We start from the raw sequence: 15,120 nt of genomic DNA, 5'->3' as shown, positions 1-15,120 counted from the left end.
ATGGGAGTGTACTGAAGTCCTGTTTGAATGTACTGTCTCCACCTTGTGGAGAACATCGAGCCTGACCGGCTCTATTGAGAGTTCTGGACAACTGTTTTAGGGCTACTCTTAAAAAAAATAAATAAATTCAGGTTACTACAAGAATAAAGACAAATAATTACGAGATTAAAGCTGCATGTAACATGTAATGGGTTTAAGGGATTATTTAAGAGTAATTGAATATTTACATTTTATGATTTCCTTTAAGAAATCTGTTGGATATGACTTAAGGCACTTTTTCTGCAAAACACTTATACTTAAGATAAAATTCACCTAAGGTGTTTTATAAAACAGTGCACAGTTCAAATCTGAACCTCAAATCTAGTTTCCTTAAATTAGTTAAAGGAACAGGTGATGTAGCTGGTTGGCCACGTAGTGTCAACTACCAAGGGTTACAAAGTCCAGGAATAAGAACTGAATTTGATGTCTAAATCAATTTCAAGACCCTTGAAAAAATAACTTCTGAAAGAGGAGCATATTGACCACTAGAGTTAGATACAGAATTCAACATCTGCCTTGAACCCTTCCATGCAGTGAACAAATACACAGTAGTGACCAGAGCTGTGGGCAGCCATTACTGCAGCTCCTGAAACACTGTGGGTTAAGGGTATTGCTCAAGGGCAAGTGGCAGCTGGTTGAACATGAGCAAACATCAAGCACTGAAGCCTGTACTGCGAGCTTGGTGTTAAAAGCAGCGCATTTTAGCCAACTAAACTAATTGTCCAAATCTATAGGTTCACCAGGAACTGTGTTAGTAATGGAGATGCATGTGTAAGTGTAAAAAACCTTCAGAAGGTCTAAAATCTCTTCCCTTTGATGTAATGGTTTCTGACCCTTATCTCTATGTTAAATATGCTACTTTATGGAACCCATTAAAGACTGGATACCTAGTCCAACAGCTTAAATTTTCTAGGAACCAGGGTTGTAATAGAAATATGTGCGTGTAAAACCTTTACTTGATTCAAAGTCTCTTGATCAATTCTATTGATCTAAAATATGTTTTTCTTTCATAATTCACCACTTCATATTGTATATATTTGCTCAGTCCTGTTGAATGGAAGCTAAAGCTGAATGGGAGTGTACTGAAGGCCTGTTTGAAAGGCAAATATCATTAGTTTGAATGTACTGTCTCCACCTTGTGGAGAACATCGAGCCTGACCAGCTCTATTGAGAGTTCTGGACAACTGTTTTAGGGCTAATCTTAAAAAAAAATACAGATTACTACAAGAATAAAGTCATAGCTACGAGATTAAAGCTGTAGTACTTTGAGGGAAATGTAGTTGTAACTGCATGGGCTGCAGTTTAAGAGCAGAGCACAGAGAGAGGGAAAGGAGCATTTTCTGCTCATGACCTATTACAGGACTGCTGTGATTATCATCATCTATCATTATCTACATTTATAACCTGCTGATTATGAATGCTCTAGTGATACAGTTAGATCATACAGTGTCCAGATTTTGCCATAGTGGCTTTGCTACCGGTAGTCGAGCCTTGATGTAACACAGTGGACCAACATCATCAGATGACATGGCTCTCGAAACCATCACTGATTGTGGAAACTTCACACTAGACCTCAAGCAGTTTGGACTGTGTATCTCCATTCTTCCTCCAGACTCGGTCCTTTGATTAGCAGATGAAATGCAAAATTAGATTTACTGATGGTCAGTAATGGTTTGGAGAACCCTGTCATCTGCTGGTGTTGGTCCACTGTTATATCAAGTCTAAAGTTAATGCAGTGTTTTCCTGGATAATCTTACAGCTTTTCTCTGCTGACAGCTTTTATGGAGATGTGGATTTCATTTTCCAGCAGGACTTGGCACACTGTCCACACTGCCAAAAGTAGCAGTTAGTCTTATGTAGTCTTGTGTGTAATACATCTATGTAATATATGAGTTTAACATTGTTTAACTGAATTAGTGAAATAAAGTAACTTTTCATTGACAACAGTTCTGGAAACAATTAAGAGACCACTTCAGTTCCTGAATCAGTTTATCTGATTTTGCTATTTATAGGTATGTGTTTGAGTAAAATAAATATTGTTGTTTTATTCTATAAACTACGGACAATATTTCTCCTAAATTCCAAATGAAAATATTGTCATTTAGAGCAATTATTTGCAGGAAGTGAGAAATGGCTGAAATAACAAAAAAGATGTAGAGCTTTCACACCTCAAATAACGCAAAGAAAACAAGTTTCTTTTCATAAAGTTTTAAAAGTTCAGAAATCAACATTTAGTGGAGTAACCCTGTTTTTTTTATCACAGTTTTCATGCATCTTGGCATGTTCTTCTCCACCAGTCTTACACACTGCTTTTGGATAACTTCATGCCACTTCTGGTGCAAAATGTCAAGCAGTTCAGCTTGGTTTAATGGCTTGTGGTTTTTACTTTGGTAAAATCGAAAAAACTTATAATTTTTAAGTTGTCTAACATTTTTTCCAGAGCTGAATGTGTGTACATGCATGTGTGTTACTGTGACTGCTCTACCCATGATGCACCGCGGCGGCGGCGGGATTACGTAAGCAGCCGCTCCGCCGTTTCCTCGCTGCCACTCCGCTCTAAAGTCAGAAACCAAAACAGCGGCGACTCAGCCTGAATCTGACCCTCCGAAACCAGAACCAGAACCCGAACCCGGAGAGACATGGACCCATCTACCGCCAGGAAGGAGCCCGAGACCACCTGCGTGCTGTGCTGCCAGGACATCGAGATCTTCGCCGTGGGGAAGTGTGACCACCCGGTGTGCTACCGCTGCTCCACCAAGATGCGGGTGCTGTGCGAGCAGCGATACTGCGCCGTGTGCCGGGAGGAGCTCGACAAGGTGCCGCCCGTCACACCCACACTCAGTGCCGGCTCGGCGAGCTGCCACACCGGCCAGGCTCACACATGCAGGCCCTGAACTAGCTGAGGATCAGGGCTAGACAGTACAAATGGGTAGTCCAGGTGCGGAATGTGAAAATCCGCTCCGGGATTTTGTTCCAACTGCACGGGCGGCGCTGCTGCAGCCCGGCTGCACATGGACCGCCCATGCAGTTGGAACAAAATCCCGGAGCGGATTTTCACATTCTGGACCTTTACTACCCATTTCTAAGCTGAGCTAAGCTAACATAGCTAGCTAAAGGTTAGTTTAATAGTTTAGTAGCTAGTAGTTAATAAAGATCGTCAGTGTGTCAGTGTATCTAATCCTCTCTATTGAATTAATCAAACCTGAGAGATTAAGCTAAAATAGGCTGGAAAGGTAAGCTAACTAGCTATGCTTAAAATATGACATATAGCTAACCAAGTTTAGCTAACTTACATGGATTAGCTTAGTTTAGATGTAACTTTAAATAAATCACAGAATATAACGTTATGTAACTTAAGTTACATATATAACCTAGCTTTATACACTATATTAATTTAGTTATAACCTAGCTAAACTTAGCTAACGCTAGCTACTGATTTTTACTGGTTTATAATGTAGCCTAGCTAGCTAGCCAGCTAACTAAAGTCAGGTAACGTTAAGCTAGTTAGCTAGCTAACTAACGCTATTTATGTCTTATAAGTTATATACTTGCTACAACACTTTAAAACCGAGTTATTTTAAAACGTGTGTGTTTATCTGATATTCTGACATGTTTAGAAGAAGTATGTGATGTGTAGTTAACTTAATTGCTAGGGTAACTTAAATACCTACAGTCAGATGTGTCAACTTACTAACCTATAACTACAACGCTTTCAATCCTGATTCGTCAAATAATTGCCATCAATCAATCAACCTACCTTTATTTTGACTCGGAAAAAACATAAAGTGTGACCATTATTTACAATGTTGCCGAGTATTTACAGCATTAAAGGGTTAGAAAACATTTTAATAAGAAATTAGAAATAAAATAAAATTGTAAAAAAAAATAAATAAATAAAAGAAAAAATAATTTTAAATAAACATTTAATATATAGGAATTAAATATATATGTAAGATAGAAAATTCTAAAAGATAATAAAAACAAATGGACACAAATTCTTTATTTTGTATTAAATATAATATAAAAAAAGATAATAGTAAAAGAAAAGTAAAATAATAAGAATTATAAAATAGATAATAATAAACTAAGAACTAAGAAATCAAAATATAAAATATTAGAATAAGAATAAAAAGATTAATAAATTAAATAAATTAAAAATAAAATAATAAGAAAAAAACTAACTTAAAAAAAAAAAACTAATTTAAAAGAGTTTAAAATTATTCAGTGATCCCAGCAAGCTAAGCTTCAATGTTTCCTGTAGTGAATTCCAGCCATAAAATTCGAATTATTATTATTATTATTATAAAACTGGGGTGTTTGTCTCATATTCTGACATGTTTAGAAGAACTGGGTGATGTGTAACGTAATTGCTAGGTTAAACACCTACAGTCAGATTTGTCAAGTTAAGAAGTGAGTGTGATGTGAAGGTTAATGTTTTGTTAGAATTTAGATGTCATATCTTAATTAATACATGTATTAGCAAAAAAAAAAATACATCAGTATTTGTATTGTCACTAAGCCTGTCACAATAACTGTTTTTGTTTAGATTATATGTTTTCCCAGAAATAATTGCGATAATCTGTATTACTGTGCTATTGATGATATTGCGATAAAATCCGAATTATTTAAAACTGGAGTGTGTATCTGACAGTATGACATGTTTAGAAGAAGTGTTTGATGTGTAACTTAATTACTAGGTTAAATACCTTCAGTCAGATATGCCAACTTACTGCCCTACAACGCTTTAAAGCCAGAACCATTAATAATTGCCATACAATTCGAATTATTTAAAACTGGAGGGTTTATTTTACATTGTGACATGTTTAGAAGTGGGTGATGTGTAGGTTAATGTTAGGTTAGCATAATTAGATGTGTAATGTCTTAATTCATATATTATGTCTTAATTAATAATTTACTTACCATAGCAGCATTTTCAGCCCTTTAAGCCATCAATTGATCTTCAAATTGTTTAAAAATTGGATTGTTTATTTGGCATGAGTAGTGTAAGTAGTACTTAACTAATTATCATAAGTATTATCATAGGTCTGTCTCAGTGATTATGTAAAAAGGAAAAGTCTGAAATTACAGCAGTGATATTGGAATTAAACTATTATATTCTGTATCTTTCACTATAATAAAGAAAAAACAGTAAGCTGTAAATTAAGTGATGCATTAAATTAAGTATGTAAAATGAATTATAATTATTATTATTTATTTTAAGAATTAGTCAGAAGGTCAATAATGCGGGCAGTTGTTATATTAGACTTTTTAAAATGATATTTATGTATGTTACAGCTAAACTTGGGAACCTGTGTTTACTGCCTTCAGAACTAGTTTATTATACTCAGGTTTGTTAACTTATTGCAGTATCTTATTTAAAGGCCTGTAATCGTGTGTGTGTCACTCTTCAGAGCTGAGTAGTCTGTTTGACAGGGGTTATGAAAGTTAATCAGCTACAGTGCTTACACTTCGTCATAGTTCTGCTCGCTCTCCTGGCAGAGATAATATCCCAGCTTGATCAACGTGTCGGAGTTACACAGGCTGAGTCAACACTGTATGAATGTGAGCAGTACATTAACATGTGATTACTTCACTCGACCCCTCCTCGTGCTGGCCGTTCAGAGTCAGCTTCTTATCTGTCATTGTCTTTTTAATAGATTCTCTTGTTTAAGCCTTTAATGATTTCTGTATCTGTTTAATTGTCTTTGGGTAACCATATGGGGCAATAAATAAACAAATGTTCTTACATTTATTTAAAAGGTTTAAGATTTAAAGGGTAAAATTTGATATTTACAGGTTGCCTCAAAAATCTAATCACTTTTTATAACTATTAGATTGTAAAAAAATAATGACATTATGATATGGTCAGAGGTTTAAACATATGCTTAAGATTTATAGAATTCCATTTTTGTAGACATTATTTTGTGGTTCAGTCTTTTAAAATATTTGATATTCACTGGTTTTTCAACACATTCTTCAATAAGCTTTAATGACTCAAAGTTTTTCAAAACAGGACATTAAATGGTTAAGATAAGTTAACAGTTAATAGTTATTTTTGTGTAGTTTCCCTTGATTTTGACTGTCTGTTTAAATCTGTTTTCTCAGGTTATTTTCGTAAGGAAGCTAAAACCATTTGCTGCTCTTCCTCACCATGAATACCAGAGTGAGAAGAAATATGACATCTATTTCAGTGATGGGAAAATCTTTGCCCAGTTCAGGTATGATATTTTTTTATTATTATTATTATTATAAAAATGTGCTTAAGTAGGGACTGTATAAAAAAAAATACTAACAGTGAGAGAATATTGATCAGCCATAACAATAGCACCACTGGCAGGTATAGTGAAAAACATTGATTTATCTTCTATAGTGGCACAATGGGGACCTAGTCAGTAATATGAATGTGGTTTTAATGTTATGGCTAATCAGTATATATAGATGGTACTACAGTATAGTATAAAAGCTTTTGTATGGCGGTGAGTAATGTCATGTAGTGACTAATTGACCATACTGAAACTTGTTCAAATTAGCACAGTTAAGTGTAGTACAAGTTTATATTAATATGAAATGTGTACTTTTGTATTTTAAAAATCTGAATGAAAGCTTAAGGAGTAAAAGTATGTTTTTTATTTTTTGTTAATGAATTATAAATAACAGTTAAATATTTATACATTATAAAAAAATGAAATGTTTGCCACTTCTGCAGATTTATCTGAGCACTTTTATGTTTATATGACCTTATTTTTTATCTTTAATCACTAAATTCAGGAGGATTTTGCTTTTTGAATGTCCGCATTGTCCCGAGTCCAAAGTGTTCTCCAAGTTTGAGGAGCTGGAGCAGCACATGAGGAAGCAGCATGAGCTCTTTTGCTGCAAGCTCTGTGCTAAGCACTTAAAGGTACTGTGTAAAGTGCTTTAATATAGTTTCCATTGTTTAATTCACTGTTTTGGATTGTATTTGGTTAAATCATCTGTGTGTATGTTGTCAGATATTTGCCTATGAGAGGAAATGGTATAATCGCAAGGACCTGGCTCGACATCGGACGCAAGGGGACCCGGATGACACCTCTCATCGTGGCCATCCGCTTTGTAAATTCTGTGATGATCGGTACCTGGATAACGACGAACTGCTTAAGCACTTAAGGCGAGACCACTTCTTCTGCCATTTCTGTGATGCGGATGGGGCACAGGAATACTACAGGTATTACTCTTCTTTTTTACTGATTTAGATGCTTATGCACCTTAGAATCCACCTACCAAGATTTTTGCATCCAACAACTTTACCATAGCAACACCTTAAGAACTGTCTAGTTACACCTTAGCAACCAACACCTATACCACAGCAGTTCCTTGTCAGTGCTGTTGTTTAATACATTAGCACAGCTCTTATTGATGTCTTTAAAGCAGAAATGGGTTTCGTAATAACTAAAAATACGGTTTATCTCACAGCCTATACCTATACCATAGCAACACTTTACCAACTAATACCTATGGTACAGCAGCACTTCAGCAACACCTTAGGAACCAACACCTACATTATAGCAACAACTTATGAGCCACCGATCAACATTTTAAAAACAAAATTAGGGCTAAAACTAATGCAAATATTGCAACTTATATTCAGAAATGTATTTACTAATATAATTTATTCAATATGATTTAATATATTTGACCAGTTCTTGTTCAGATTTTTTTTTTTAAATCAAAGTCTGTTTTATTAAAGATTTTGGCCACATACAGGACACAAACATTCCCAGCTTTTGTTCAGATATGAAAGATTTTAGAGAACTAATGTTGTAATTGTAAACTATCATTATTAAAAATATTTGTGTATACTTGATTTACATTACCTTTAGTGTATGTAATGCAAATATAAATTTGGCTGTGATTCTCAAACACTTCCATTGAAACATCTAAATCAGCAAAGACCTTGAAAATGGCTTAAAATTTATTATTAAAACGTTTGAAATAATTTTCTTTTATTCTGTGTAACTGTCGCTGCATTTAAGGTGAAACTGAAACCTGAGTGAGATGTAAATGTACTAAAAATGAGATGTCTTGTTTAAACACTCTAGCAGGCTCTAGTAACACTTAGTGAGAGACAAAAATAGAACTTGATTCTAAAGTTAGCTTGACTAAAACTATGGCTTGTTTTGGAACTGCTGGTGGAGCACCACATATAAGGTGGAATTTAAGGTGGAAGGGGCGACTCACTTGTGATTCACTTTAGACTCAAGTAATCGATTATTAAATTAGTTGCCATTTTATTTTACTAGTTTAATAATCGTTTTTATAGATTTAATTGATAAGTTGTTTTGTTCCTAACCAACACATACATAACAGCTACACTGATGAACTGCATTACTACGGCCCTCTCTCTACTAAAAAAAAATACTTCTGTTAATTTTAGTGACTACCAATACCTCAGTGAGCACTTCCGAGAGAGCCATTATCTGTGTGAGGAGGGTCGCTGCAGCACAGAACAGTTCACGCATGCTTTTCGCACAGAGATCGACTACAAGGCCCACAAGGCTGCCGCCCACAGTAAGAGCCGGGCTGAGGCGCGGCAGAACCGCCAGATCGACATACAGTTCAACTACGCTCCCCGACAGCAGAGGAGGAATGATGGTGAGCGAGATGTCTTGTGTATTCATTGTTGTGTGCTGGTCTCTGATCTTAACTGAGTAACACACTCTGAATGTCTTGTGTAGGTATGGTAGGTGGAGAAGACTATGAGGAAGTAGATCGTTTTAACAGACAGACACGGCCTGGGAGAGGAGGAGGAGGGCGTGGTGGATCACACAATGTAAGAAGCTGGAGGTATATTAGGTAAGTCAGTGGTAATAACAGTAATCTTTAAACTTCTGTTAATTTTGTAACTTGCAACAGTAACTTGCCAATTAATAATTGTGGAACAAAATAAATAATGTAGCTTGAACATGCGGTTATGTAACAAAGTAGTTATATATAGAGTATTGCATATAAACTGCAAACATAAACAATTATATAAAAAAATGCCCTTAGCTTCACAGTAAATATAGACAAAAACTGACCGCTTTCAAATAAAGAATGCCACTTTATCATGATTGACAATGATTACATGTCATTGTACTATGTAAAATAGGATTTTGCATGCCACTACTGCAAACTTTTGATTTTACTCTCATGCCACAACTTTAACTCTCATGCCAAATCATATTTTACACAGTACAATGACCTGTTTCATGGTACTCTTAATTGTGATAAAGCTGCAGTCATGCTTCATCCAACATATATAAAGGAACGTTAGCACAGGTCCTTCCTTCTTGCTTCTATCACACTGTATAAGCAGCACAGCTCCTAGTAGACCACATACAGTATATTTGCACACACTGTACACTTACAGAATACGGAGTTCCATTTTTAAACATACCGTACCAGTGTGCTGTATCTGCATCTGCATGTGCAATGGTAATTCTTATGCACATTTGAAATAGATATTCTTCAAAGATGTTCTGATAATTTTTATTAAACACGAAATACTGTTTTCAAGACAGATTGCCGCTATTATTTACTCAATATGGATTTTTTCCCCCCCCAAATATTGTGACAGTATTACTGTGTACGATACGAAATGGCACACCCTGCTACGCTTGTGACACAGTTGTGATTGTTTTGTGCAGAGAGGAGGAGGATCGGGATCTGGTTGCTGCTCTTCAGGCCTCGCAGGCTCTTCGCCGACAGGAAGAGAGAAGACATGCTCATGAGAGAGGCAACCAGAAACCACGCATGAAGGAGGAGAAGATGGACACGGATGAGTTGAGGAGCAGTAGAAGTGCAGCTAAACCTCCGAGTGATGTGCAAGGTAAAGAGCTGCAGACTGTATTAAATACTGGGCACAGTTCAGATGACTTTAATTGTCTGCTAGTAGTGACACACGTGCACATGTGAAGGGCACAGTTTAGATTTTAGGTTCTTGGCTAATGGTGAGTGAGAACGTAACTTGTTTCTCACTGAGGAAGACGATAAGATTTGCTCTTTTACCTGGTGTTCAGACTTCTTGTGCAGGCAGCAGGACTTTATTTCTACTTTGAATAAAACCTAAAACAAACGTATAATTAGTTTTAGTTTAGCTTTAAGTATTACTGTATTACTGTAAATGAAATGCCAGAGTGTTTCAAAGTAATTTTAAATTCCAGATGGACTCTTGTTGTCTCCTCCTGATAAGTTTAGCTCTTTTAGTCATGCTGAATCAGATCATTTTCAGGCTTTGCTGAAAGGTATCTTTTTCTACTAGACGTTTATGGTTTTATTACCATACAATCAAAGGCCCAATTTGCCATTTGCCATTTGCATTTCTGAAACCGAGTTGAAAAGATGATATGGATTTCTGTTTCACCTTAAATATTGCAGCCTCTGCTATTTGTAGCACCATTTAAGGTGGAACAGGAAAGTTAGCTAGCTAGCAAGCTAAATGGCTACTGAGGCAAACTCAGTATTATGTATTATAACTATTATGACGACAATTGCCATAAAACATTGAAACTACACATTAAACTTAAAACAAGAATTGAGACATCCTACAACTATGTCTGAAAGTGGAAAAACCGAGAAGAAAGGGCCAAGGAGTGAAATAGGATTGGGTCTTATAGTCAGTTTTCTTGGCCAGGCAGTACACTTGACCAGAGATACCTACCTGACATTAGTCAAACCTAGGAGCCAAGCACAACTTAGCACAACTTTGTCAACTTTTTTTATATCCACTGGTTGGCTGGTACACTATCAATAAGAAGCCCAGGTGACTGTTATTACAGTGAATGGACACATTCTTCTCTTTCTGGTTTCATTTTCTTCATAGGTTTCATTTACTGTAATAACTCTGCCAGACACAGTGACAGAGATTTCTGTCTACTTTGGTTGGGAGGGTGGGCGGGTATTGTGGGTTCATTCTGCTAGAAGTCTCAGATAATATGCTGAACATATTGCTCACTGTAATCAGGCTGTAAAACTAAGGCAATGTACACATCTTTGTAAGCAGATTGTGTTGCATAATTCTACAAAATGCCTTTTTATGTAGTGTCAGCAGAGACCTGTAGTTTGATAATTCAACTTTATTATATTCTAGCTATTTTTTTCTCCTGGTTTTCAATAACTTGTGGTATTTCAAAGTTCTGATTCGATTTATTAATAGTAATAATGTAACTTTTCTAAAATTTCAAGTCTGGCAGTAATTATTTTTGAGTTATGATGAAGGGACCAGTTTGAATGCTTCAAAATGACATGGAATGCAATCCTTTTACATTGACTTTTATGCAGTGCTAAGAATTATTTTTTTCTTCTGCCTGAAAAATGGCAGCTACAAGGTTTTTGTGAATGTTAGCATTAGGCTTTTTGGTGTATAGCATGCTCTTATTCTTTATGCATCCTAAGCCCCTGCAGTAGAACTAATTGATTTGTGTTTTTGTCTGTTGCCATTGTTTTGTTGTCCTGGCATTTAGCATCATTTGACGTTTGAAATGTGCCAAAATGCATAATTGCGGTTCTTTTACATACGTTTATTATATATGGGTGATGGATCAGTTGTTACTCTCTTTGGTTACACATTAGAGAGAGACCTAGATACATTTATTAGAATGTATATATAGTATAGAAAGTATTAATAAAAAAGCCTGCCTGACTGTAGTAAAATTATTAACCAAAAAATGTTTTTTTTTTTTTTTTTTTAGGGAGACCAATGGGTGGTACTAAGGGTGGTAATGGTAATGGTAACGGTCCACTCAAAGGAGAGGATTTCCCAATTTTAGGAGCTGGTGCAGCACCTCCACCACCCATTCAGAGGTATTTACATTTTTTTAAATACATATAATTTTGTAATAATACTAACATATTATAGTTGATTAATTGTTTGTTACATATGATTTTAGAATGATTTTTGCACAGTCACACTTTTTTTTTTTCTTTTTTTTTTGTAGCACGATCAAACCCACTCCTGTCACCCTCAAAGAGGATGACTTCCCAAGCCTGGTACAGTCTGGTGCAGCAGTTTCAACTCCAATGACCACATCCTACATGACCTCAGCTAAAAAACACTCTTCCTTCCAAGAAGAAGATTTCCCAGCCCTCGTCTCAAAGATCAAACCCCTAAAAACCCAGGGGAACGCAGCGACTGCCTGGTCCCAAGCAGGAGGCAAACCTGCGGCGTCCAACAACAAACCTGTGGTTCTGCCAACTAGGGTTCCTCCCGCACATCCTGCTCCTGTGTTCACCGCCAGCGATCCACCGCCCACCAGCAGCGTTCCTCAGGCCCTCACGTCTTCTCGCCGCAAGAAGAAGCTCACCTCTTCGGAAACCGCTAAAGCTGCACCTAAAGTGAAATCTCCAGTGTCCTCAGATGATGAAACCGGTGGAAAAACATCCCAGGAGATCCGTGCTATTCCCACCATGCTGGAGATCTCCTCCCTGTTAACGGTAAAGCCTGGCTCACAGCCAAATGCCAAAGCTGGTAAAAAGAAGAAGCAAGCTATGACCACCCCTTCTGGGACGTCTTCACATGATGTGGAACTGGTAACTCTCGCAGCTCACAAAGAAAACGTTCCTGAGACCAAACCACCAGATGTCAGTGTTCCTAAAGGACCTGTGGTTCCCAAAACGAACACGTTTATGAATGGTTATAAGGATAAAACTACTGATACTATTTCCTATGCAAGTCCTATTGAAGAACCCCCTGCTCCTAAAAAGCAACCTGTATCAGTTGTTACAGAAGAGGAGGAATTCCCTGCTCTTACTGTTAAGAAACCTCCACCTGGTATGATGGTTAATTTATTTATTGGTTTTATCTGAACAAAGCAAAGAGCAAAAAAATCCTCCAGAATTTTTATTAATTTATGCTTTTTTTGTTTTCTGTTTGTGTTTTAGGTTTTAAAGGTACATTCCCACTGAAGAGCAGTCAGACTGGGTTGCCTCCTCCTCCTCCTCCTGGTCTTGGGCCTGTGGTCAGCAAGCCTCCACCAGGATTCACTGGTGTTCCACTTAACAGTAATGTAGTTGAACCCACACTGCCGGTATTTAACAGGTCAGCAGACATAACATGGAATAAATAAATAAGACAAATTATTTATAATATTTAAAAAATCCTCAATTTTAAGGATTGTATGGATTTTGATGGATTGTACTCTTAATTGTGATTTTTATATTATTTCAGACCTACTCTCTCCACATCTGAGACCTATCAAATGCCTGAAAACTTTAAGCAGAGGAACATGGAGCTCATCCAGTCTATTAAAAACTTTCTCCAAAATGATGAATTCAAGTTTAATGAATTCAAAAATTATTCCGGCCAGTTTAGACAGGTAATTTCTTTTGAACGTTTTCCTTTCATTGCATAGTTCTGTGATTTAGGCTAATCCTTTAATTTAATGATTTATTTTTTTATACTAATTCAAGAATATTTCAATATTTCTGTCTTCTCTAAAAGTTTACATTTACAGGCTGTAAATGCAGTCAGCTCATTTAATTAGCTGCAGCTCAATCTACAGAGAAAAATTCTGGCCTTTGTCCCAGACCACACACTTCTGCATCTCACTTACATTAATGAACACATTTTTAATGGTGCACTATATTTAACACACTATTTAGTGTGTGCAATTTGGGACACAGACCCAGTTTTCAGTTTTATTTGCAGTTTGTTGTTGCATATTTTGCAAATTCATGCATATTTAGAATTGAGCCCTTCCATATATCAACTAAAAAGCATATATCAACCAACAATGCATTTAGACTTACATATCTGCATTTATTAAGGTACCTAACTTACAATTAAAATAACTTAGAAAAGTAAAAAAAATACTGATTTCTCCCAACAGGTCTCTGAAATGGTTTATATAAACTTTATTGAAGAAAGGGCTAATTTGATGGCATAAATTACCTAAAATAATCATCGCAGCCTCACTCCGATTCATTAAAGAACTAGTTATAGACTTACTTTTTAATGCTTTATCATATTTATCTGCATTAACCAGTCCCCTTTTCGGATATTCATGGATGACCATGTCACTGCTCTGTTCTCCAGGGTGTAATGTCCGCTGCCCAGTACCACAAAAGCTGCCGGGATCTGCTGGGTGAGAGCTTCGGCAGGGTCTTTAATGAGCTGCTGGTTCTTCTTCCAGATACTCAGAAACAGCAGGAGCTTCTCGCTGCCCATGCGGACTTTAAGGTCTTGGAGAAACAGCAGCAAGGCTCCAAGCCCAAGAAGAACAAAAAGAAAGCCTGGCAGACGGGTAACGCCAACAACAGCCTCGAACTGGACTGCCAAGTGTGTCCCACCTGCAAGCAGGTGCTGGCCCTTAAAGACTTTAATGCCCATAAGACCCTGCACATCGGAGAGGACGACTTTCCTTCCCTCCAGGCCATCAGCAAGATCATCAGTTAACTGCCAGTAACAGGGGCAGCACCCCAGCACACAGACTGCCGCTTCTTCAGGATCATAGAAGTTTAAGAGGTTGAGTGCTCATCTGAAATGTAGTGCTACAAAACCATGACTTTTGGTATTTTTGGGAACGTTTCCATAGAACTGCATTGCTGAACAGAAGAGACTATTCAATGTCTTTTTGGTATATTTAAAAAGTGAGGTGGTATCTGAAGGGATATTTTCTTTCTCAAGTATTAATTAGTACTGTATATTCCATTATTTCCTAATCCAAAATCACTGCTTTTTTTCTAAAGTCGTTTTCAGGTTTCTACCAGAGCTTTTAAGCATGGTCGTTTTCTAATTCTAGTTTGCTGCATTTTGAAATTTATTTATTTTGTAAATTTCTCAACATTTCACTCTGAAGATGTCATTACCTGCTTCTCAACAACAAAATAAAGGAGGTACATTTATTTGAATTTTATTATTATTATTATGTTATTATATTTTTATTGGTGCCAATTTTAAAGAATTTTTTCGTTTTGTCATTTTTCTGCAACATTTTTGGTGCGTAACTTACACAGTTTGAGATATCGGCACAGATTGTGTGGTCTGATTTTTTTTGGTGTTGACTTTTTTTTTTTTTTTTTCCCCAGATACTATCTCAGGGCAGGCCTAACAAGAACTAATTCTGTCAT

The 15,120-nt window shown here is 36.5% G+C and overlaps 1 protein-coding gene across 1 annotated transcript; it reads left to right on the top strand.

Moving 5' to 3' along the window:
* The first annotated feature begins 2,531 nt into the window (after nucleotides 1-2,531).
* Nucleotides 2,532-14,901, top strand: znf598 (zinc finger protein 598). Its single transcript, XM_007247839.4, has 12 exons — nucleotides 2,532-2,855; nucleotides 6,145-6,257; nucleotides 6,808-6,937; nucleotides 7,029-7,240; nucleotides 8,450-8,667; nucleotides 8,751-8,868; nucleotides 9,702-9,883; nucleotides 11,745-11,856; nucleotides 11,991-12,823; nucleotides 12,934-13,090; nucleotides 13,220-13,367; nucleotides 14,087-14,901. The coding sequence occupies exons 1-12, from the start codon at nucleotides 2,679-2,681 to the stop codon at nucleotides 14,444-14,446; spliced, it is 2,760 nt and encodes a 919-aa protein (XP_007247901.3). The 5' UTR covers nucleotides 2,532-2,678; the 3' UTR covers nucleotides 14,447-14,901.
* Nucleotides 14,902-15,120: the final 219 nt, after the last annotated feature.

The sequence above is a fragment of the Astyanax mexicanus genome, chromosome 3, assembly GCF_023375975.1.
Source record: "Astyanax mexicanus isolate ESR-SI-001 chromosome 3, AstMex3_surface, whole genome shotgun sequence".
Lineage (NCBI taxonomy): Eukaryota > Metazoa > Chordata > Actinopteri > Characiformes > Acestrorhamphidae > Astyanax > Astyanax mexicanus.
The sequence above is the reverse complement of the archived record's forward strand: the minus strand, read 5'-3'. Positions and strand labels throughout refer to the sequence as shown.